The sequence below is a fragment of the Notothenia rossii genome (assembly GCF_949606895.1).
Source record: "Notothenia rossii genome assembly, chromosome: 4".
NCBI classification, from domain to species: domain Eukaryota; kingdom Metazoa; phylum Chordata; class Actinopteri; order Perciformes; family Nototheniidae; genus Notothenia; species Notothenia rossii.
Window position 1 is genome coordinate 81,142,215 of NC_136902.1, and position 26,070 is coordinate 81,168,284.

Here is a 26,070-nt window from a genome sequence, read left to right on the forward strand (position 1 = left end):
CTCAATACTACCTACATTCAGTGTTTCTTACATCCACCCATGTGTGTGTCCTTGAGGTCTAGAGAATGCATTTGTTCATCAGGAAACCATTTATTTGAAAAATGAAACCAAAGGTCCGTAAACCCGAATGGTTTACGTCTATGTTTGTCAGATTGCTGCCTTCTTCTTCTACACGAGGTATTTTAACACACTTCTTCCAGCAAATGTCAATGAAGTGCGATATTGAGAAACCAGTGGGACAGAGGAATGTTGAATCTTTGTTTGCTAAACGGGAGAAACTCATAAATAATTTTGTCTTCTATGCAATACTGGTCAAACAGTATTTTTTGGTATCTCCTACATTTTTTGGTATCCTTGAAACTGGAGTTGAAATCGGTTGTGCACACTGCTTTGGTTTTTAAAAAGGTTACATTATTATCTGCAAGACCAGTAGGTCGTCTGATCCTGATGTCTCCTAAATATTTAAGTCAATGAGTGTGAGAAGTCCTTACCCTGAAAAACTCCTTAGTAGAACCTGAGTCCAGTGTCCCGTAGGCTATCTCGGTCTGTTTGGCCAAGTCCTCCGCGCTCTCTATGGGGGAGACCATCCTCTCCACTGTGAGGAAAGCAGCTAGGTTGGCTGTGTAAGAGGAGATGATGATGAGGGTGAAGAACCACCACACACCTCCAACAATACGCCCAGACAGGGACCTGGAGAGAAGAGAGACAAAGGCGACAAGGGAAGAGAAGAAGTAAAAGGGGAGTTCGAATTTGAGGAAAGCAGGAGAGATGAAAGGTTTTGGGAGATACATAAAAAGAGTAGAGGATGATAAAGCAAAAGATGAAGGTTGATGTTAAATGGGTGAAAGGAAAATTACAGAAACACAGAGGGGAAAACAGAGAAGGAAACATAATTAAGGTTATTTCCTGAGTCAGAGTTATGCAACACAACACACTGTCATTTTACAAAGCATTTTTCAAAACTCTGCATGACTGAAAATGACAGTACTGCCAAAGCAATTTTCTCTCAACCCTCGAACCAATTCAGCACAAAGAATAACAAAGGCTACATTAAACAGATTGTAATCTGGGCGGCCCTTCATCTCTCTCATCCTCATTCTCTCTTTTCTCTTTCTCCATGTTTACTCTCTTTATCTACCAATTGTGAGCTAAAGCATCAGAGTAAGTGGCAATTCATTTTGTTTGCACAAACTTGTTTTCATCGAGTAAATGGGAAGAGAGCAAGTGAGAGTGAGAACATTAAACAAAAGGAGAGGGATCTGGGATAAGGTAGCAACATGTTTTATTTTAAGCATTGCAGTTAATGAAAGACCTTGAAGATCTAATGGGCGCACAAAGCTACATCAAATATCCACGCTTTAGAAAGAGCAAGAGAGGAAGTGGATTGGGTTTTCTGGGGAAGTATACTGTGAACGTATAACAATTCAGTTATTCTGTTATTCACAGAGAATAAAAGGAAAAATGTTTCATAGCAATTCCTTTTCAGATCGTACCTTATCTTGGCATCTTTTTTATATTTGCAAGTCATTTCACAAAAAAAAAAACGAACCAGTTAGGGTCTTGAACACAAAAGTGAATCTCATGAAACTTTGTAAGTTGATATTCAAATCAAATCAAATCAAAGTTTATTTATAAAGCACATTTAAAAGCGATTTTTGGTCGGGCCAAAGTGCTGTACATGTAATAAATACTACAATCACTTAAAAACACATTACTACAATCACAATAAAAGACAATAAATTACAACAGATATATAAAAAACACAGGGAAAAGTCAGGAGTCGTGCTCCGCTCTGACTAAAAGGCCAGGGAGAAGAAGTGTGTTTTAAGAGTAGATTTAAAAACCCCTAGGGTCTGGGCCGACCTCACATGGAGGGGCAGAGTGTTCCAGAGCCTGGGGCCAGCTGCTGCGAAGGCTCGGTGCCCTCAGGTTTTGAGCCTGGTCTTGGGCAATACCAGCAACAGCTGGTCAGCAGAACTTAAAGCTCTGGCTGGGGTGTAGTGATGGAGGAGTTTGGCTATATAGGCCGGAGCCAGCCCCTTTAGTGCTTTAAAAACAAATAAAAGGAGTTTAAAATCAATTCTGAACCGAATTGGAAGCCAGTGCAGTGAGGCCAGAATTGGGGTGATGTGGTCACGCTTTCTGTGGCCAGTGAGGAGACGTGCAGCTGCGTTCTGCACTAGCTGCAGGCGTTTCATTGATATTGAGTCATGTTACCAAACTGTTGCTTTTCTCAGAAATCCAACAGCATTAATCATTTTGAGTCCAGTTTCTGGTCACCTGATCCAACATGTTCTCCTTAAGGGCCAAGAGCTGCTCTTTGCTCATCAACGAGTCTCTTACGTTTGGCTGTTTTTGGTGTTGGGCTTGTAGAGAGAATTTTTCAAGCTTTTTCGCTTTTAATGATGCTGAGAGCAGTGAGGGTGAACCAAAGCATGTGAGCTGCAAAACAAAATAATGAGGTGAGGGATGACAAAACGCTAGAGCTGAGGTAAAAAGCAGAATTGAGGAATAATTATTCAAAGGTTTACCTACAAGTGAACCCTTCCACATTCACAAACCATTAACAATGGCTTTAATTTAAATACACACATATTGACTTTCATCCTCTTCAACAGCATTTGGTATATCCTCTTATGTGCATCATAAAAATAGCGCCCAGCATCGGACAGGAAGCAATTAGTTGATAGCACTGTGAGGTGAAAGCAGCGATAAATTAGATAGTGGACCGCGCTGGAGAGAGAGAAGACGAGTGAGAGGAGTGAGAGGAGTGAGAGGAGTGAGAGTCCTGAGGTGCATTGACGCCTGACTCGGCATAAATTGTCACCTTTTGGAGCAACTCCGCATTCTGCTGCTGTTCAAAAGCCAGCAAACCTCTTAATCCTCTCAAGCACTCACACACACACTCAGGTGCGCACACACACACACGCGGATATGAATTGATAGCATGTGTCCTTGAGGCATTGATCTTTTTACCTGAATTAATGAACCTGGCATACACTGTGATGGATTCTCCGAAAAAGAGCTGTAAGGTTTTGTTTTATACTTATTAGGAGACAGCAATTACTTTTTTTTCTCCCAACCAGGTAAGACCTCACAGCAATCAAATGGACGGATATCCAATATTGCGAACCAATATACACTTGCACTAACAATACAAATCTTAGTGTCAACATATGGAGTTATACAAACTTCAAAAAACTGTGTTAAATGCCTTTAAAATGTCTTTTTTTAAAGAGGCATTGATCGTCCTATGCGTACACCTTCCTGTATTGCAGAATTCCCTGCCTAGGGTTGGTTAAGTGTAATACTCCCATACTGTGCTTGTTGACAATTTCTTATCCAAAACTTGCCAAAATGATTCATCTTTTTGTTTTAGTTCAAATAGGATTTAGCTGGTATTAAGTAATGGGTTGTTTTTGTTGTATGTATGTGTATGTACAGTATATGGTTTTTGAAGTAGTTTATATTTGTACAGTTCATTGAAAATAATGTAAGGCATTATGGTCATATGGATAAAGCCATTGGAATTCAAGAGAGAGAGAGAGAGAGAGAGAGAGAGAGAGAGAGAGAGAGAGAGAGAGAGAAGAAAGGGAGGGGATGGGGGGCGATAACTGGCCAATCCCTAGTGGGCGACCGCAGTGGAGTGTTAAGGGACCATCTCTATTTCTGTAGCCTGTTCTTTAGATACATTGAGTATTCCGGTAAAACTTCACTTTAAATTACTCCTATTTAGCATTCATAAGCTAGTGTGTGGAGTATTCTGTCTACTTAAATGCACGAGTTATGAGGAAATGTGAAAATGAGCTCATTCTGAGTTGGCAGAGTGAGGTCACATTTTTAACTGGAGTTTGTCTGCAGAAAGACAAAGCTACAAACACATCTTTTTATGTGTGAAGATAAATGTCTGTTGTCATCTCATAGAAATGAACTCATCAACATAAAAGTGCTTATCTAGCTGTTTGAAGTTATTTGTTTGACAGATGAGTTTCCTGAGCGCCATAAATTCACCTGCAGCAGGTGAATGCATACGGAGCACTTTTATATCAAATTTATTTAGCACAGCGACAACAACATTAGACTCAAGGTTTCCTGAAATGTAGCTTGCTCAACAGACACCGTCCTCTTATCTTCTAAACTTAAGTTCAGGTAAAGGGTAAAACAGACGCTGATCAAATAAATCCCGGTGTAAACTAATCCATTAATGTTGCTATATCACATGATTAGAGGAGGCAATTTAGTATATGGCTTTTATGAGTTTGTAATAAAAAAAAATGGTTCTTATGAAAGAAAACAGCCGACAGAGGAAATAATAAAAGTATTGGGTGAGGACATGATTAACTACAGGACTCTTTCTATGTTTCGCACTAGAGTTATGTGTGTGTGTGTGCGCCTGTACAGAATGTGAATGAAAAAAGGGAGAAGGAGGAAGTATTCACCAGTGTTTGGCCTTGGATCGAAGTTGGAAAACATGTTTACCATCTGGAAAGGGACGGCGCATGCTTGAATCAATCAGGCCGCGTGTGCACCTTGGTGTACGTGGGTGAGCTTGGAGAGTGACGTCCTTGGTTCTTGTGGCAGTGTGAATGTGTGTGTAGCCTGTGTGGTGCTGTCATTTGTGTTGGTATGCAACAGTCGAATCATTCTATAGCGGGTCATGTATCATCTATGATAGCCAACAGATTGCCTCCCCAATCCTCTGTGTGAAAGATTAATGGCAAGCTGTTCCTCTACCTCTCTCACACACACACACACACACACACACACACACACACACACACACACACACACACACACACACACACACACACACACACACACACACACACACACACACACACACACACACACACACACACACACACACACACACACACACACACACACACACACACACACACACAGTTCTCAGTTATATTGTTTATTTTCATCAAATGTATCTGATTGTTGATCACCTAACAGATTGTAGGTGGATAGTGGATTGCTTTTCATTGGGTGACATGGCAGGCTGAACACGACATGGCAACACAAAACAAACCAAAAGGAGCAAATGTTAACTTTTTTGGTGTGGGGTGATGTTTTTTTGCATGCAAGCCAGAAATGTTACCCTGTAGTTCAATCATCAACTTCCTCAGATTATGCTTTTTGGCTGCTTACGAGAATGCCAGTAATCACAATAACAAGGGCACACAAACACACACATGCACACATGGCAATGCACAAACACATACAAGCACTTAAGTAGATTGATGCTGACACATCCAAACACAAAAATACAAGCAGACTCAAACAACTATAAACTGAGACAGCACTGGATAGCTGTTGTCTATGTAATGCAAGGACGTTTTTGAAACAGGTTTCTGTCTTTTTATAGAAAATTCTCTCTCTGAGTTTTTTACACAGAAAGTCTTTCTGTGCTGAGCTGCAATAAAGGGGCAATAACATAAAGAGAACATTTTGTACTCTAAATTTGGAAGATACACGTTTGTTTTTCAAAACCCAGACTACTTGTATTGAAATATTGCTTTTTAAAAGCACTAGAATTTGTCCCACTTGCATTGGGAGCATTTTAGGAAAGTATCTTTTTAGGGCCAGTATAAAAAGGAGCAATGATTCCAGCAATCAAAAACTGCACATAACCTACTTGAAATTGTGAAACTTATAAACCTATAAACAAGTTGTTCAGATATTATAACACAATTCACAAGGCAGTTTTACCTGTTGTGTAACATCTCACAAAACAAGGTAGTATTTTCCTTTATGTCTTTATTTCTGATCCAAGAAAAAATTCAGAAATGAAATTCGAAAAATACTTAGGTCACGGGCGACATCCTTTTCATTCGATAATGCAAATAGTGAGCTTATAAAAATCACATTTTGCTTGTTTTTTAAGACATGCCGAGAGGGGAAATGCAATACTTTTTGCTGTTATTTGATTTGGGGTGCAACCAAAACATAATTTCTCAAGGGATGGTGACAGACATGTTAACAAATGTTGAGACTGACAGTTGTTGGTAGTGTGTCGGATGTATTAGAACATTGTGCATCTTTGATAAGCACACAATAAAGAAAAGAAAGACAGACAAACAGATGTTTTTCTTCTTGTCTCTTATCCTACTCTAACATGGACTACAGGTGTGAAATAAAGTGAATCGACTGTGTGATTGATCCTGGCAGAATACAATACAGTATATGGAGGCAGAAATAAGGGCGTAAAGAAAAACAGACACACATGAAGGAAAATCTGATTAAAAGATGAAAGATTAGGTGCAGCAGGCAGATAATGAAAGCCATGTTAAAATGATAATATTGTCTCAGTGAAGCAGAAAAGAGACACCTAGGGGGCAAATCATTTACAAGATAAATATATATATAACAAAATATGACTTCTGAAATAAGAAAACACCAGCAGGAAGTGGTGATGTGTTCTTATCGGTGACCTTGAGATCATAAATTAGTGCTCCACTGTAGTTAGTTTGTCGAACCATTAGCTGGATCTGTTGCTATCATTAATTATTCAACACAACAATGGCCATATACTCAATACTTATACATGACACTCACAAACACACAATGACACACACACTCAGAGTCAGAAGCCCTAACCCAGAAGCAGACACACACACACACACACACACACACACACACACACACACACACACACACACACACACACACACACACACACACACACACACACACACACACACACACACACACACACACACACACACACACACACACACACACACACACACACACACACACACACACACACACACACACACACACACACACAAAAGATAGCTGTAATTTCAGATGTTTATTGACAGAGACAGATCCAAACCCTGAGAGATGTTCACTGGCGATCAGCTTACATCTCTCCTTCTCCTGCACTGACTCTGGGTCTTCCTCAATGTACATCCTGTCACTATGTTCTGCAATGTATTCATTTCCACTTTGGAATATCTCCAGTCCCATCACCTGACTGTCCATCACTTTGTTGCCACCCTTTTCCGAGCTGACAGGTCCAATCACAGCCATTACAAACCCAGAAGAGATGACAGGTGTGTGTGGTGCAAATGCCATCTCAAGGTCACACTAACGATGCGTGTGAGTGTGTGAATGCATTCATGTCTGCTGCCAGCCATTACCTTCTGCTTGATGGGAAAGGTGAAGAAAAAAAACTGAGTGCAAAAGCCAGAGCATGTATGAGTCTCATAGAAAAAAGGTGTTTTCTTTCCTATGCATGCTGACCACCACACACACATGCTGTAATTTCTAGCTGTAAAATATCATCACCTTAGCCGTTTCATTAACTAATGTGATGATAAGACAGCAAAGAGTCCAAAACAGGAAATACATTTGAGCTAACAAGAGGAGATAGTCTGTGGGAATGAAGGGAACAAGTGAAAATGGTAGTTGGATCAGGAAAGAAAGGAGGAAGTGGGAGAGTTGAATAGGAGTGTGTGTTACTGTGTCTCCCAGACTGCAGAGATGACTGCAGCGGCAGAGGGACCCACACTGAATACCAATGGGCCAACTATGGCAGCTCAATACACAATTCACAATCCTCAGTCTTTCTCTCTCACACACACACACACACACACACACACACACACACACACACACACGCACGCACGCACGCACGCACGCACGCACGCACACGCACACACACACACACACACACACACACACACACACACACACACACACACACACACACACACACACCAATTTGACTCTATACTCTCTCAGTATAGAGTCAAAAACACACAGTTAATCACAGAGCAGGCTGACTGCAAAGCATACATACAGTATATATACACACAAAAAATAGAAAAGGCATTCAACCTTCGATAAAAAACGTCTTCCTGAGCCTCCTTCCCTTTATTCCCAGCTGCACAGTAAATGTCAACCTCAATCCGCTGATCCCTGCTGACCAGCCGGAGCCAATACAGTGGCAGCATGGATAAAATGGATAACTCCATGAATGAGCATCCTATTGTCGGGGCAGAAGTATGGAAGATGGAAAAAGGAAACGATCTGAAGAAAAATATTGTTTAGCAAAGAAGTAGTTTGACGTCATGGTCACATTCTATCAGAGGAGTTATGTAAAGTCAATACAGACTCAAAACGTATTAGCTTCACAACCCAACAAACTGTCCTACTTTTTACACGTTCAAATCTTAAAAATGGCCACCTTATATATCGTTCCTTGATCATTGAAGCATACAGAAACTAAAGCACATTTCTGTGTAAAATGACACCTGCCTTATTGAGTGTTAATCTCTGTAATTGAGAGCCTGTGGATTTGATCTGTTCGTGAAACTCTGGCCGAGTCTAATGTTTCAAATTGCTTTATATATTCTCCTTTATGAGTAATTGGCTCGCAGTGTTTGTAGAAATTGCGATGCAGCTCATACAGGGGCACAGAGTGAATAAGTGAGCATGTCATGCTATATTCTTAAAATAGTAATGAAAGTCAATGTTGGATATTTCTGTTGGAAGGCAATTTGCATGCAGGAAGGTTTCTCTTGTTGAAGCTTTATCCCCTTTCTGCTGTGAGTCATGACTGAAGTTAGCCTATGACTTTGTCTGCCTGCAACGGTGAACAAGAGAATGGGAGATTAAAGGAAATGTGAAGAGATAGAAAAATGATATTAAATGATAATATGCATGACACGTCTCCTTTTTGTAAGGACATGATGTCTCTGCAGAGCACGGCGTCACAGTGAAGTCTTGTTCATCACATGGGGCGAAGCCTGCAAGCTAGGTCAGGCAGTCAACTCGAGCACCAATCAGACATTAACACGTGACGCACCTCGTCCCTCTTACAACCAACCAAACACATTCTGCTAAACATGCCGCTCTATTTAAGCTGCCAGGTCTTCCTGCCTCCGCCTCGCTATGCTGCTGCTGCCACTGCTGTGTTCACTTGCTATTGCTATGTTCATGTTGCTGCTGCTGTGTTTCATGTTGCTGCTGCTTGCCTGCCCCACCTCCACCCCAGCTCCCACCTGTAGGCTAGGGGGATAGTTATCTAATCATCACTCAATGTTCTTTGTAAATCTTTGGAGTGATGAGGCCCGAGCCTAGACGCCAAACTCAAACTATATGCTGCTTATAAAAAACATATTAAGAAACACGTGAGTTGTCTGACTGAAATGGTTTTATGGTAGAAAGCCTGGCCTGCAGGCTTCTATCATTCACATCTAATAACATATAATGAACGAGTTAATCTCACTCTTTTGTCAGAATGGCTTTATATTTTTCTAAATTGTCATCATGACTTTGTCACTATATTCAACTAAGATCACATGGAAGGGTTATATGTGTTAAAGTACCTGTTTGATGCATATAAGTGAGTCAAATGTCTTCACTCCCTGCTGTATGAATTTAAGCCCACGCGTTGAGGGATTAAGTAGTAACGCACTATAATCATCAGCTACAGGTGAATGCAGCTGATGATGATGATGCTGCAGTGACGCTCACTGTGAGCGGCGTAGCAGGAGTAGCTTAAGCAGAACAAAAGAGTGAGCCTAGCGTGACAGATTAAATCGAATTTTGCAAAGAGAGGTGTGTGTGGAAGCGTGACTCAAATGCAGTGAAACCTCCCTCGGCTCTAATGTTATGTTGACATTTACCTTTAAGAAACACTGAGAAGAAGCTTTGGGTCCTGTATGTTAATCTTGATGCTTTTTTGATTGTCTAACATCTCCCTCCCCCACACCTTTTCTGCATCCAACACCATTTGCAACATTTAGAACCGACAATCCAGCTTCAAAAGAAACATTTCCATCTAGCCTAACTATATGATTAATTGTAGCTGTTAACCCAATATTAACATGTCATCACCTTTTAAGTAAATATAGCAGACTTATTAACCAACAGTTGCACATACACACCGAGCAATCACGGCGTTACACTTGTTTGTGGCAGACTTAGAAATGTATGTCCAATTTTGTTGTAAGTTGTACGCCGGACAGCAACACAATGGTGTGAAACCCAGAAAGAAACCCAAGAGCTGCAGACACAGGTGATCATTCTCTGCAGGTTCATTAATACAACCAACATTTTCTGTTGTCACATTTTTTCTCACATTGTCATTATAAATGTTGTTTTAATAGCAATATTGATTATAGCCGTAGGTACAAGGCTTTTTGGAAACAGCATGTCACAAAATAATGGCCTCGGACCGACTCGCAGAGTTTGAATGAATGTGCGGGTTAGAGTCGCTGCAGTGCCAATATTCCTTTTTCATGTTCTGCTGCTAGCTTTGCCATGTGATGTTCTTTCCTTGCTTTCACCGCCTGCTAGTCCCCCGTCCTAATCGAGAAACCGGTTTTCAGATAATGTTTGCTCAAATGTCCTCTGGACGTATCAAGACGTTGCATACCCTGTTCAAAATGTACAGCGGGTCTCCATCAGTTTCCTGATCCTCATAGGAGCAGAACCACACCAATAAATACAGCCGTAGCACTTCTATGGTTAATGTCATGGCATTGTGCTTCATGCATAACAACTCCTTATTATAAGCTGCTTTTATGAGAAAGATTCAAGGGTGCTTTGAAACCTTCAAGAAACTATGAACAAAAGTACACAAGTGACATGTTAGTCATTCTACGAGTATAATCAGGCATGTAGTACTGCAGTAATCTTGCCCTATAGAGGGACTGTGCTGTATTGGAAGTGACAGGGTCGGGTGGTTTGTATGACGAACAGTGGCCTCATGTTAAGTATCACATTATCGCTATGACAGCTGCAGCTTATGCACACACATCTATAACAAGTCCTGCAAGTGATGGAGAGGTCTGCATGTTTGTGTAAGCAATGTCAGAATGAGAAGAGATGTGTATGCATTTGCACATCCTGTGTGTCTCGGTGTGTGTGCGCTTGCAGCTGGTGAGTGTTTTCCATTTTGTGTGTTGGGGCTAGAATTGGCCTGTCAGTCACAGTATAGAGGGGAGGAGTGGGAGACGACAGGTGTCGGGGAGCGGGGGAGGAAGGAAAAGAGAGAGCATGAAAGAGATGGATGAAAGAGCGAAGGAGAAGGGCAGAATAGCAAAAGAGGAGGAGGAGGAAGAAAGTGAAGTTCGGGAAACAATGTAGAACTTTTGTCCAAGATGTTGATTGCCAGTTGTATCGCAGTAGAAGTGATTGAGACTTTATAGGTTTGAAGATATGTTTAAAAAGCAGAAGCGATGTATGTTGAGATGTATGAGAAATATAGGTAAATATTTAACCTATGTCAGTGAGACTGCACATGAACTAAAGTTATCAAGAGTAGAGCAAATCAGAACAGCAGGGACTATTTTTCCTCCAAGACAAGCAAGCTTCTTGCACACGATCATGTTAGGTATACAGAATCTCTCTGTAACATCTTTGTGTACTGAAGACATTTCTGAATGTCTAACCATTTGATTTGAGTACAATACGAACTGCTGACCACTTTTTCTTCATGTCTCTTCAACCAGTTCTTACTATTCTCTCAACCACACACATTTTGCTCAGCATGTCACACCTCTTCCTTCTTTCCACTGTTTGTCTATCACTCCTTCCAACCTGTTTTCTCTTTAGATTTGCTCCCAAAAGCTCTTGAGTATGATGGCCATGAATATTTAAATAAACTGCATTCTCAGGTTATCAATAATAAAATGCCATATTCTTATAAATATTCTAAAAATAAGGCCGGACTCTGCCTCTTCAGTGGTGTATTAAATATTCATACACATCTAGCAAAATGCTAGACCTCTCATCAGAGCACACCCATACGGACAAGACCACTGGATAATGTTCAGGTGTTTTCTTCCCACTTGTCACCATGTTTTTGTGAGTGTGCGTATCTTTGTTTGTGTGCACATACACGCTATCCCCAGCCCACACATCCTGCATACAAACACAAAAAAAACGATCTCTTACTCTCTCAGTTGGGCGCACACACAAATGTACTTAGTTTGTCTCACACACGCCATTTCCCTCACTCACCGCGGTGAGATGTCGCAGCCCTGTTGCATGAAAGCTCCCAGTGAGAACCAGAGGGAGTTGAAGATGCCAAACTCATTGGGAGGTTGGTCGGTGGGGCCAAGCTCTGTTGTTCCCTCCTCTGGTTCCTCTGCATGCCACTCATACGGACTGAAGCGACTCACCTGAGACAGAGGAGGAAGAAATAAATGTCATAGATCACTACGAGGTTTAGAAAGTAAGAACGGTGCAGGTACAAAACACATCTAGTTTCTTGTTATACAGAATGAGGCAGAGAGAGAATTGTATTCAGCTAAATACCACACACTAGGCCTAGAGGGTACGCTTCTTGTGACTTTTGTGGAAGAGGCATCCTTGAATATTGAGTTACTCCGGTGTCTCTTGAATATGTGAACTCGCATGTATCAAATGTATATATATGTATAGAGCAGTTTGTGATGCTATTTCTGCATAGGACATCTTTATGTATGTAATTATTTTTCAGCATAGAAGAAGACTGTAAAAATACATTACAGCTTAGGAGAGTTTTAATACTACTTAAAACCTACACATGGTTTACCCAGAAGATTCAATAATTAAGTTAACGTATCATCAGTAAAGTGCATCCAGCTGTACATGAAATCCTCCATGAAAAGAAGACTCATCTCCTCTTTTCTTTATTTAGTAAAAATAACCAAACTGACTTCTGATTGAAATGTGTTCTGTAAGAGTCTACAAGCTCAATCAGAAGCATGTCGAGTTGAGATTATTTTAGTCTGTGAGCCAAATAAGACATCTGCTCTATCATCCCTAAAGCTTTCAAAACTCTTCAAATTGCTAAAATGCTGCAATCCAACTCTAAGTGTTCAACAATCACTCACCAAAAACAGCACAACACTGACTCCAATGTATGCGAACACTATGCACATCCAGATCTCATAGGCCAGAGGGTCCAGGAAAGAGAAAACACCGGGTTTAGACTTCTGGGGCTTTTTGATCATGATGGAGATTCCCAGAGACATGAAGGGCTTCGAGAAGTCGATCACCTCTTCTCTCACCAGAGTGATGGTCAGCGGGGCCACAGCAATGGCTGCTTTCTGCAAAGAGTGGATGGGAAAAACAGGGTGTGTTTAGATGATTTTGGATATAAAGTGGAAATGGTAATGCGCAGCAACTTGACATAAAGCAGAACAGTGATACCGAGGAGGAATTATCTGTGAACTCCTCGACATGCAGGATGGAAGGGTAAGAATGACGATAACAGGAAGGAGATATGATACATAAAAAAACAGGGGAAAGGAAGGGCAGTGGCGAAGCGGAGGAGGGAGAAGGGTGGAAAAAGAAAGAGGGGGTAGAAGGAATAACAGTAGGATGACAGAGAAGTTATTCATACTTGGGCATGAAACATATAATATAAATAATATATATATACATATAAATGAGCCTGCAAGGACTCATACACATTTGTGTGCACACACACACTCAAAATCTTTAGAAGAGTCAAAAACGTCATTCACTCAGCACACTAAGTATTTGTTTCTGAGTAGCTGCTTGTCTGCAGTCTCAACTGAACAAGAGGCTCGTATTAACTGACAAGTGTTCCTCAAGGCGGGAGGATTTGACAATGCCAGGAGAATAAACTGCAAAATGGAAGCTTTGTGGAAAAGTAACAAGGGTGCAACGAAATGCCCACAACCCATTAAATGTAATAGATAAGAGACAGAAATCAGGCAAAAAAGGAACTCACGATAATAGAAAAGTAGATGAAGGTTACAGATACTCAGAAAAAACATGACATACAAATATAATATTTAAAGGAGGCAGAGAAGTGTTGCCATTGTTCAGTAGTTCCTCTATGTGAAAGGAGAGTCATCATATATGGCTGCAAGTGTTTGGAACAAATAAACCTGATAGGTCAAAGCAGTGGTTTTATGCTGTGTCACCTTCCACTAGACGACTTCTAGAGGCTAATTCATTCTGATGTGTTCTGCTAGTAACGTCTCCAGTTCCACTCTACCGCATAGTGAAGAGTGACATTGTCTCCCGCATGTTACGTTTGCATTGAGACGGTAGTGTGAAATCTCAAACAGCTCATGGGCAACGGCATTATTAGACAACTTATATACGTGAACCCTCTGAAACAAAGCATCTCTGCACGACAAGTTCCTCTACTGCGACAGAGTTATTTTGAGCATTTTTCTGCCGTTGCTCGATGGCCCGTGGTGGGGTCACAACATCAGAAGAACAAATAAAGCAACGTTTAAGCCCTGCAGTATTTCATTACGAAATTACAGAAGTTCGGTTGACTCTGAGCCAGAGAAGTTTTGTTTTAACACATTTTTTTCTGAGGCTATAATTTGCAATTTTGTGTACTGGATTGCATTACAGTATATTGGAAAGTTGAACATGTTATAATGTCCTACACTTTGTAGAAAGTACATTTAGAAATGTTTGAACAGTTGCCTCAGTGGTTTATCTTGTTTAAACCTTCGAGAAAAAGTGCAGAATTATTCTATTTTTATCTGGGGCCATGAATTGGCATCACTTAGAATCTCTATCCGACCCGTCCCAAGGTCTGATTCACTAAAGACATTAACCTAAGCTAATGACATTGCAACACAAACACCTCTAATGACTCGGTAATAAACAATTAGCAGTAAACAGTCAAATCCAAATATTTCCCATCCAAACTTACCCCATAAACAAGCTCTCCCACCATGCCGTTCCATATCTTGGTCTCTGGATCTCTGGCTCCATACTTCCCATCCGGTACGATGGAGATCTTGTATTTGATTCCGATGTGTTTTGCGATCTCTGAGGCCAAGTCCACACAGTATCCCTCAAACTGGTCGTTCCCTTCATAGAGTTCATGGTTCTTCTTCAGCATCACATAGGGACCCTCCTACAAAGCCAGCATAAGGGGAGAAAGACAAAAGTGTTTGGAGGAACATGACAGCAACGATTATTAAAGCAGGAATAAAAATGTACAAGGAGTTTAGTTGTGAACATTGTACAGAGGGAAAACACATACAGCGCAAAGAAAAATCAAGGTACATACAGTTTGAAAATACACTTATATTACTTTTTCGAACTGAACAGAAAGGGCCATGGCTATGTAATATACACCAACGCAATGTCGACAGATTTAACTGAAGAACAGACATTTGACTATAACATTAATATTCTAAAATCACACCTTTTACTATCTCCCAGATATCTTGTCAGAAAAACACAGCAGCCACCCAAACATGTATAGAAATAGATGCATACCTGATAGATATGTAGCTGTTTTCCTTATTTTTTTACAAGGCCATGTCTAAGAAAGATGTTTTATATCTTGTGTTTCTGACTTCTAGTGCCTTGTTTAATGCACCTGACTCAGTGCAACACTTGTGTTTAGAGGTAAGTAATGTACAAGAGATTGGGGGGAAACAAAACAGGAAGAGAGGAGAAAAAGAGGGAAACTGCAGCTTTGGTAATGTAACGTAAGAGATAGAGAAATGTCTATGCATGCAGTAAACAAAAAGATGAAAGCAGAGAGGAGGTTTAATGTTGTCTAGTGAGATTGTGGGTGTATTAGGGATGACACAGAAACATGGTCACAGCATGCACACACATTACCACACCTGCGTAGGATATTCATAGGAAAAGTAAACACACAAACACTTTTGAGTGACAGCGCATCCATCAGGCGCAGTGAGTTATGGTATTATGCCTGAGGCTGCTCACCCTGTAATCCAACTGAAACTAAGCCTATTAAAATGCTATCAAAGCCTTTTTAATCAAAGACTAATCTCATCTAATTAATCAAACAGGCTTTTACTGTATCCAACACTCCCTTGGAATGAAAAGGTTTATGAAGTTCATAAAACACAATAAAAGATAACATATTTTGGATTGAATTCTTCATTCAGGAAATTGATTAACATTGAAAACAATTACAGTTCAAACAATGGGGATTTTAGGACATTTTTAAACAGGAGCAAATGAGTAATACAACTCCTCTGCCACAGATTTGGAGTTAACGATCTTCAATACGAGAAGTTGAATTACATTGAAAGTAAGTCTATATCACAAGAAAGCAGGCAGGGGAATACAGGAATCCCACAATGGAAATTAAACTGTATAAACACAACCTGCAAAAAGAAGCTGGATTTAAAGCCATAACTCTAGCACTTGTCAAAAAAACAAAAAACTGGGATATGCATATTTTCTTTTGCGCATTAAAAAATAACAAATGAAATAATAATAGTCAGTAATTTACATATGAAAGGTTGGGATACAAACTCACATTTTAAAACAAACAAATACCGCCTGGAGCAATGCATTACCACATTTCTAATGAACCATTATTCAGTCGTCAGTATAATTTGTTAAAACAAAATACATTGCTTCCAAAACCAACCACACACATGAGACAAATAACACTTTTGTCACCAACATCATCATCAAATACAAACATTTCCCCATTGGGTTGAATGTCAAAACATACAAAAACATTTCTTCTAAAAATGACATTATCAGGGACATTAGCAGGTCCCAGGGCTCATTCCATTGACTCAACATGAATCATAATGTTAATGAACAGCAAACAGCAGTTCCTAGTCAATTATTTCTTATATTTGAACATCCTGTAGCAATGACTACTGTTCAGAACTGCCGCAGGAAAAGGAACAAAGTAAAACATATGTGAGCTTTAAAGGACAACACCAGCTTGTTTCAAGGTTGTGGTCTACTTACTGTGAAGCTCTAAATCAAACACTTCTTACACTCATATTGCTTTGCGCGTTTGCTTTGATTTGTAAGATTTGCATCAAACGTTTTAATTGTTTTCAACTTGTTGTGATATTAAGGCTAGAGACCCTAATTGTATTAACAAAAATGAGACGGTGCATTTTATGAGGTTTTTTTTGTGAATTATTCTCACATGCCTGTAATGTTTTGAGCAACTTTTGGACTCAAAGACAATAATACAACTGAAACGTTCTACAACATGTAATGTATACAATCAATGTATCCCATTCTGAATTTAACTCTCGGCGAAGAAGCAACCATATTTTCCAGATTGTTGAACCAATCATTTAGGTTCATTTATATTTACTGGAGGGCAATCGTTTGTACATTGTGTCCCATATCAGGATTGCGCCTTAGTAATGACCCTCCCTTGAAAGATGAGAAAAGGCTATTATCTCAAGGCGAATCGTTTACCTAATTCGTGACAACAAAGTCGACGCAACCATCTCAGTTGCCTTCTTCATAAAATAACCCCAATAACAATGTTAGAAGTGAAGTATTTGAAACTAGAGCAAGCTACTCTGTTGAGCTAATTTAGCTTCATGTACAAACAGACACACGCACAAAGACACACATCAGTGGGAGCTCTGCCAACACTGGCACTGTTTCACTTTAAAGCCTCCTTAAGGTTTGTTATCAGTTTGCCCCAGACGCCTTTGTCTTGGTGTGAAGGTAATGCCAATGATGTGTGTGAGTGTAAGTGCGTGTACTGAATAATAATATAACTTTTTTTATGCATTTGGTTTTGGTGTTGCAGGAAGCATCATGAGTCAGGATATGGCAATTCATGGTAGGTAAGGAGAGAGGACGGAAACAGGCCCAACGATTAAGTGGTTGAAAGGGAGAAAAAGGGAGGGAAAGGTAGATGGAAATTCAATAGAGAGAAGGATGTGATGCATACTGGCTGCAAAAAACTAAAGAGAGATGAAGGAGCAGATCAGAATACAAATAGAAATAACTACAGGCAGAATAGAAGACAGATAGAAACAGAACAAAGGGAAAGTGTGAAGTTGAGATAAAGAAAAAGAGAAGTCGAGAAGTAAAGAGGGAAAAGGCTGAAAAGACAGACACAAGGAGGAAAAACGGGTGGGTGAAAGAGGGAGAACGGCTTTGTAGAAGCAAATGGTTTGGGCTGATAAGACATGAAACACTTCGCACTGGAGCCAAAAAGGCAGACAGGACATGGTATGTAAGCCAGTTAGCCAGTCAGTGAGAAGACAGGCACCCACATGGACAGTCACCTATCTGTCAAGTAATTAATTCAGGCTGCCAACCAGATGCTCAATCAGTTCAGCATGTATAAAGCCAGACTCTCACGTTACGGGGTATAGCCAACCACTGAGACATTTAATAAGCCTGCGAGCCATCCATTCAGATGGCCAGAGAAGCAAGCCAGGCCGTCGCAGCCTGTTTCAGTCAGCAAAATTGGTCAATCAGTTCACTCATTTATTCATTATAGAAATTATAGTACATAATCATCTATCTATCTCATATTTGGCCAGTAAGTCACTATGATTATCGTGCAGCTATTTAGCAATAAAGAGAGCAAGGCAGTTCAGCAGTCAGTCGGTCAGTCATTCTAACAGTAAACTATTTAGCAGACGAAAGTCATTCAGTACCCATAGTCTTAGTCACAATGACAGTCTGTAGGCTGCAGTTAAAAGGCTTTTCCAATTAAGTCCTCCAGCCACAATGACTGTCAGCTGCAGAGTAAGTCATTCTTGTAGGTAACTAAACAGCAAATAAGCCTTGCTTTCTGTCCAGCCAATGATTCAACCACCACACTCTTTGTCCATCAAATAAACTTTAAGTTTGGGTTGATCGTGTTACATATTTTTCCACATCTTTAGACGCTTGCATACTTTCTTCTATCTTTGTAATTTGACCTACTTAATAGGATTTCATAAATAATGTAACTCTCTTGATTTTCTATCTACAGCTCTATGAATGAGTGTCCTGCATTCTGATGAAGAGCTGTGTGGAAGAAGGTATATTGACCTCTCCTTTATAGACATACTTTTTTGAAAAGTTGAACAGTTATTGGACTGTGCAGATTATTTTAAAGGTGGGGTAGGTAATTTTGGAGAAGCCAGCTCGAGTGCGCTAGAATTTGAAAATACACATCCGGAAAAAATCTGCCACTTCCTTACAGAGCCCCTCCTCCAACACACACGAACGCGCACATGACCAATGAGGGCACAAGATAAGTTTGTGCACAAGATGGAAGGCTGACAGGCAGGTAGGCCATCCAGTTATTTTAGCCGAACCGGCTCAGATGATTGGTCGTGCTTTTTACAGTACTACGGTTTCCACAGATTACATTTTTGTATGGATTTGTTATCAAAGCACTTAAGATATTCATTGCTATCGGGATGTTAAGAGCATTCCATGGAATATAACAGAAAGTGTATCTCGAGCCGGTTTCTCAAACTTACCTACCCCACCTTTAAGCTCTTTGTTTGATAATCCAGCTATTGAAATCATATGTAAATGAGAATTACATTTGCTTTGAGTAAAAATATCGTTTTTTATGCTAACATCATATTTAAGACAATTAAACATACAAAATCACTTCACAAGCATTCTGTAGGCTCTAATTAACTACTGTATGGGCAAAGCAAATGCAACAATATATTCTCACATGCTGACAGGCTTAACAATCAGTCCTCTTCAATGCACTTTGCTTCAATGCTTATGTAAAAGTGAATAAGACAAGACACACATAATGGTGCCATTACAATGTGAAGTGTGTTCATCTTTTGTGCGACAAACGCCCATAGTGATTCAAATCTTTCTTTTTAGGGCACTCGCTGGAACTAAAATACAGCCGAGAAAAGGTGATCGAGTGAGCATGACTAAGTCGATTTACAGAGTGACGAAGCAGAAAGATGATGATTGAGGGCGGGTAGTATCAAATAGTGTGGTATGAAAAATGCAGGAATGACGCCGAAACATTTCCACATAGTTCTCTCCTTACCAAAAATCGAACTAATCATATTTAGAAAAAATATGCATCTGTGGATGGTAATTTTTCTTGTGGGTTCGCTGTAGTGTAGCAGGGGAGTTAGTCATTATTATGGGGAGGGAAAATAGTCTGAATAAAAAGGGCCTCATGGTCTGGAGATTTTTCTATCTAGCCAAATGTCAAATCTTGACAGAATCCACAGAATTCCTTGCAGAGCTCCAGTCCAGCTGTGGCTTTTGTCGTGACAAAAAGATAGGAGCATCCCAGTGACTCATAGGTTCAACACAGGGTGGCTGTGAATCTCCTTCTCATCCGTTCAATCACTCTTTGCCCTTTATTTTTGTGCTAATGCATTGCAGACCCTTTCCTAACAAAGAAATAACTTAAAAATCACATTTGTAAACCAAAAATAAAGAGAAGCCATTACAAGAAAGAAAAAAAGCGCACACTGAGTATTTGTACAGAGCTTTAGAAACACTCAGTCTATCAGTCTGTCCTCTTCGAGGGTTTTGGAGCCTGTCGCTCTGTCTGCAGACCCGGCATCAGTGTCGCAGCAGAGGCTTCCTCATCATCAGAGGCTGCAAAGAGGAGGAGGTGGCTGAGCTAACGTTAGCCAAGGCCTGCTGAGGTCACCATCCACATAAAAATATGCAGGTGGGGGAGGCATGGAGGCAAGAACGTGGGAAGACAGACATGGGTGGGAAGATATAGGGGAGGAACAAACACCAAAAATACGTATGCCGTAATACCAAAGTCTAATTTGCATATCTTTTTCAACCACATAAAATGAATGTAATAAGAGACACAAGCCACAGGAACAACAAATGAGTGCGATATGTTCCTACAGTAATGCTATATTAACATATTCAAAATAGGACTTTGACGTAGAAAAACAACTTGCCCTTTCATTTTTTTGACCGTGCTCATGTGTTTGTATTTTCTTGTCTTAGGCCAGGCTGTAGGCACCACTCTGCACACTGCACTGATGTTTAACACATTGCTAGTTGGAGTGTGCAGGCCTGCAGGCGGGACATTCACTGGGGACATTTAGTCCAACTGAATTCGTATTTCTGAACTCTTTCCTGTGTAACCTTTTCCTCTGTGCAGAACAGACTGGGGACTACCACCTTCGGCCACCAGAGGCACTGAAGACTTTCAACATATTATAGTCTTTGAACACGTTATAGGTATAAGCATTGCAGTACAAATACAGATATTTTGGTCATACTTAGAAGTTTGCAGGATAAAGCAACGTAACTAGAAACAAAATGCTGAATTGCTGTAGCTGAAGCATCTTTGGCTTGTTTTATATCTGGGCTCAAATTAGTCTTTTGAGTTGCTTTCACTTGCATCATTTTGCATGCCCAATTGAATTAGTGTGATTGCATTAACAGGAAGGGGATGGCCACCATAAAAAGACTGCAGATGGGTGAAGTGAAATCAAATGTAAGCAGAGGATGTGCACAAATCCACCGATTAGCCCTCCTTTATCCATGTTTGTAGAAGAAATAGAAGTAATTACACTGAACTGTAGACTGGTGTCTATGTGGAAGCCATTAGAGGACGCTGGACTAAGGTCACTTCTAAATGGTGATGTGAGGCCAGTTTTAGATTTGCCTACTAATGAGACATTAGTGAAATCTTCCAGCTGGACGAGTGCCACTCCTTCATGGCTGTGCTCTGAGAGCTCTCTTCAACTCACACAGCTCATCTTTGACATTAATAAAAACTCTGACGCATCACATCTTAAAGTTTAACGTTTTGCCATGACTTTCTGTGAGCAAAACTCCAGCTTCCAGCCTGTGGCTCAACCTTAAATTATATTTGTATGTCTTGTACAGTGACTTTCTCACCTTTGCTATATGTGACCAATTAAAACAAAGCAATGCCTACTGAAAACTTGAATGTTTACTGATTATAACTAATAATGAATGTTTTTCTTTGCCTTAATTGATTGAGCAAAATGCAAGCAGTGGAACATTTGAAAGATATATGCTTACAGTAAGTAGAATATCTCCTTCTCTTATAGCTTCTAAATCATCCTGTGAGCCCTAAGATGTGTTTTCTAACCCATTGGTTCCCAAACCCAAAATTGTCAAACACCATACGACAGCAGCAAAGGCCTACCTGTAACACCTTCTTTGTTAAGGCTTCACCCATTGTTACTTTTCAATCCGTCTATATTTCATGTCAAACTAATTAGAATTGAAATCTTGGCATACCCTCTTCCCTCTCTTTCTCATTGCATGCACCTAATTTTGGAAAATGTCAGATTCTTTTTAATCAAGCACCAATGTAACATTAATTATTAACAGAATTCATATTAATCACCTTTTGGGCACCAGATTTGTATTCCCATTTGCATCTCCATGAACTTCAATAATCTATATGAGGCAACTGTGAGTTTTGAAGCAAGGTTTGGGTGAAATGAAGTGGTGGATTTGAACGGACTGATGTTGAAGGACAGCTTCACCCAAATGAATGAAGAAATTAAAGCAGTCTGAGGGTACATTACCATGATAGTTGTCACGACTACTGTTCGGTTCTCCATCGACGTGCTGTCATTGGACAGAACGTTTTCATTCTGGACCAACACAAGTTTGTCTATGTCATTCCAGTAGCCAATCTGAGGGAAACAGAGTGATAAAAAGAAATATCAAATATATCAGTCTTTGTAGTGAAAATCATTTGAATATGAAATGTAAGAAGTGTAAAGTGAAATCAAGTTGGTCCTCAAACAGATACATAAAAAGGAAAATTAGAAATTATGAAGAAGGGATAAAAAGTTAAAAAAGAAATGAAAAGATTCATCAGAATGATCTCACTCCGACATATTTCCCATTGGAACTGTAGAAGATACTGAGACATATTGAATGTGAGCGAAGAACCTTCAATAAACAAACATCGCTATCAAAGGAACACTTGAGAAGCTGGAACATGGTGTTATTTCTTTATTATCGGCGCTATATGTATACTTTTCTTCCAGTAAAGAGAAATGATGAGTACTTCCAACCGGAGCCTTATCCTCCTACTTTTTGCTATTCCGAAGAAGGATTAAGCTCAAACTTTTGCTATTTGTGTCGGTGCAGAGCTTTTTGTAGCCCCAGGTTGACTTGTACCTGCTCCCCAATGAGTACTTGAGAAAAGCTATTAAAAGTCAAGCTGTGTTGGTCCAATAGAAGCTATATAAACATATAGGCATATAAAGGCCTTAGGACAGTTATCAATTAAGAATCAAGGAGATAACTCTGAAGTTAATTATTTTCTTTTAACAATAAATATTGATTGAATAGAATAGGTTGGCTGTGGTAGGGGTTTCAAGTTGTTCAAACCACACAATCAATGTGTTTTTGAATTGTTTTTAAGTCGTGAGAAGTGCCTACCTTGCGTGGTCCGTTGCTCTTCAGTTCAAACATATCCATGGTGTAGTTCACCCTCCGACCGTAGTGATCAAACTGAATGTTCCCAGTCAGGCCCTGAATGCGCACCTGCATTTACAACAAGGAAAGTAAGGACTGGAGGAATATAAAAAAAGAATACACTAGTAATGTTGAGTATTCTTTCTAGGGTTGATTTGGCAATGCTTTTATATTATATATTGTAACATAAATAAAAGTGTTGTTTGAAACTCTTTAAACAAAGGTTATATACGTGTAAAGTGCAGTCAAACAAACAGTGGTTTTACAATTCATATTATTTTAAACGTGAAGCAGCATCAGAGTGAAATACTCAGTAACTTGGCGAAGAGTCAGCATTAAGGTTCATATCATAATATTTAAATTAATTATACACTACAGTACCTTATTACATGTATCATTACATGCATTAATAGGTTCCTGCAGATCCTTTGTTAAGGCAGGCAATCTAAATCCAGGGCAGGAATGGTAGACACTGATAACTACTATATGTGTTTTTAGATTATCACTGAATGTAAAAAATGCATACAAAATTGAAACCGTAAAAAGGAATAGAAATAGTTTGATTTGATGAAAACCTTAGACCCTGTCAATGTACCCGAAAGTATAGCCATACAAGTTTGTGTGTCAAGTGTGTGTATGTGTTTGGACTTTGGTGGGTACTCTATCAAAGTCCAAACAAGAAAACACATAAATGTCGAAATAGATTTCTGGTATACGTTCCCCTTTTCCATGCCAGCTGTTTTTCTGATTGCTTTTTGTGTGTGTGTATGTGTAATGTGTATGTGTGTCTGAGTGCAACATCTGTCTAAGCACTTTGCAACCTGTCTATCCTAAACTATACAACCTTAATCCTGTGCTAACCTGTTTGAGTGCACGCTCCATATCTATTCCCTGGTTCCAGGGAGCAGCTGGGTTAGCTAGGCAGTCACCAGCGTTGCCACGGCGACTGATATCAATTTTCTGACGGCGAAGGGTGCGGAAGGCCTCGGACATCACAAGGACGCCATCATAAGTCAGAGATGAGGTATACTGAAGAATGGAAGACGAAAGAGAAAAAAAACAAGAGAAATATTATCATTTTTTCAACTTTTTTATAGGAAAATAAATACTTCTGTCCGTACACAGTATGACAGAAAGTTATCCTGTCACACAGTTTTTCAGGTAATTCAAACAACCCGAAACACAAATACATTTTAAAGGTATGTTTGGTGCTCATTGGCTTTTTACAAAAGCATCCACATTTTCTTTACAGTGATCATAGATTTTGCTACTCAGCTATCTCGATGAGAAACACAGCAATGAATATATGTTCCTGTGATTTAAAAACCCAAATGAGAATATGCTAATGTTGCTTTACCATGTCTACTGTAAATGATTTATTCCGTAAATGAGACGTAACTTAATCCAAGCTGTATAACATTTGACCATCTTAACTCCATATGAATACCCTTACCGGTGTTTAAAAATGCTGAGCCTGCTAACAGTCTGACTTTTATTTGACATCAACACTTAACACCGGTGAACATCAATCAACATCACTGTAAATGTAACATCACTGTAAAGGTGCCACTTCTAGACAGGCTTATATTTTTTCTAAAACAGTAACTGGGGCATTAAAGTTACATTAAAACAGGTTTAAATTATATTGCATTGCCCTTATGTCAATCCACTTTGTTAAGTTACTTCTTTTGAAAGTGGAACTTTCCTTTCCAATATGTATAAATGCAAATTTTATTACATTCAATCATTGAATAAGATGTGGCACTTCAAATGTGAGTTAAACCGGGGACCTTTTCAATGTTACATTAAGTAAGAAAAAGGGAAAGGGTAAGAGATTACAAGATGTATTCTTTAATGAAACTCTTAAATGTAGTGGTGATCTTGACAGATTGTTTGACGAATTCATTATAAGGAAGAGAGAGCGCAGCGAGGAAGAGCACCACACTCAGCAGCAACAAACCCATCCAGCCCCCACACACTGAAGCACAGCGCCTGGCAGACAGACAGAGGCAGTCAAACACACAGCGGGCGCCTTCACATCACAGCAGTGAAGAGTGGTGAGATAAAAATGGGAGGAAAGAGGGAAGTCGGCTGAGACTCTGCCGATGCTCTCCACGCCTCTGCAGGTCTCTTACTGACATCCCTTGATTTGAATCCCATGAGGTGTGTTTTGGAAGGCTGCAAAACCATGTCATCCTCCTTTCATCGCTCCCTGCTGAAACCAAAGGAGCCTTTAGGCGTGCGACTGACACATGACGACTATGGGATCAGATTCAAGGAGGAAGCAACAACAAACCTGAGCCAAACATTTTGTGTCTTTTTCTGCAACAGGAGAGACATAAACACCTCTGGTACTTTTGGGAAACAGTAATGGCTTTTAAAAAGAACATCTCTTTATTATAGATATTTCTTGGATTGCTTTAAATCTCCAAATTCAGCTAAAATCCAACAAGTCAATACAGATTTTCTCTGTCTCTATCATCATCTAAAATGAATCCAGTGCAAAGACTGCGTACACTACGTGCTTGTGAAGTACTTACTTACCTCACCATAGACCTACGTGCCTAAGAGAACATAATATAGCAAAGGCTGTGTTAATCAAAGTAAGAAAAAACAACACAAAACGAATTCATTATTGCTGTTGTGAACACGCATATTCAATTAATACAATTAGCTCTGTGCTGGTGTCTGGCAAACATTTCATGTTTTACACATGGGCAAATATTGATAAAGGGAGCCCATAAGCTGTTGTATATGCTAACACAGACGTTGAAGACCTATTCATATTCTGATTACGCAATTAGGGGACATGTGTGAAATAATTGGATATTTGAATAGAAAGCAAAAAGGCTGTACAGTACCTTATATATATATGTGTGTGATGATCCCAAGCAGTTTGCCTCACTTTTGATGAAGTTAATATATTTC

General features: G+C 39.8%; 1 protein-coding gene across 6 annotated transcripts in view; it reads right to left on the bottom strand.

Moving 5' to 3' along the window:
• The window catches only part of gria4a (glutamate receptor, ionotropic, AMPA 4a), a 91,673-nt gene that overhangs the window by 18,002 nt on the left and 47,601 nt on the right, over nt 1-26,070 (bottom strand). For 5 of the 6 annotated variants that reach the window (XM_079679551.1, XM_079679547.1, XM_079679549.1 and 2 more), the window contains exons 8-14: nt 24,004-24,171; nt 23,107-23,211; nt 22,239-22,349; nt 14,660-14,866; nt 12,846-13,061; nt 11,989-12,149; nt 492-690 (exon numbers count right to left, since the gene is read on the bottom strand). In XM_079679551.1, the coding sequence (XP_079535677.1) occupies nt 492-690; nt 11,989-12,149; nt 12,846-13,061; nt 14,660-14,866; nt 22,239-22,349; nt 23,107-23,211; nt 24,004-24,171 (1,167 nt within the window). Of the gene's footprint in view, nt 1-491; nt 691-11,988; nt 12,150-12,845; nt 13,062-14,659; nt 14,867-15,924; nt 20,302-22,238; nt 22,350-23,106; nt 23,212-24,003; nt 24,172-26,070 lie in introns of those variants that run through there. The other variant, XM_079679552.1, reaches the window with a different exon arrangement.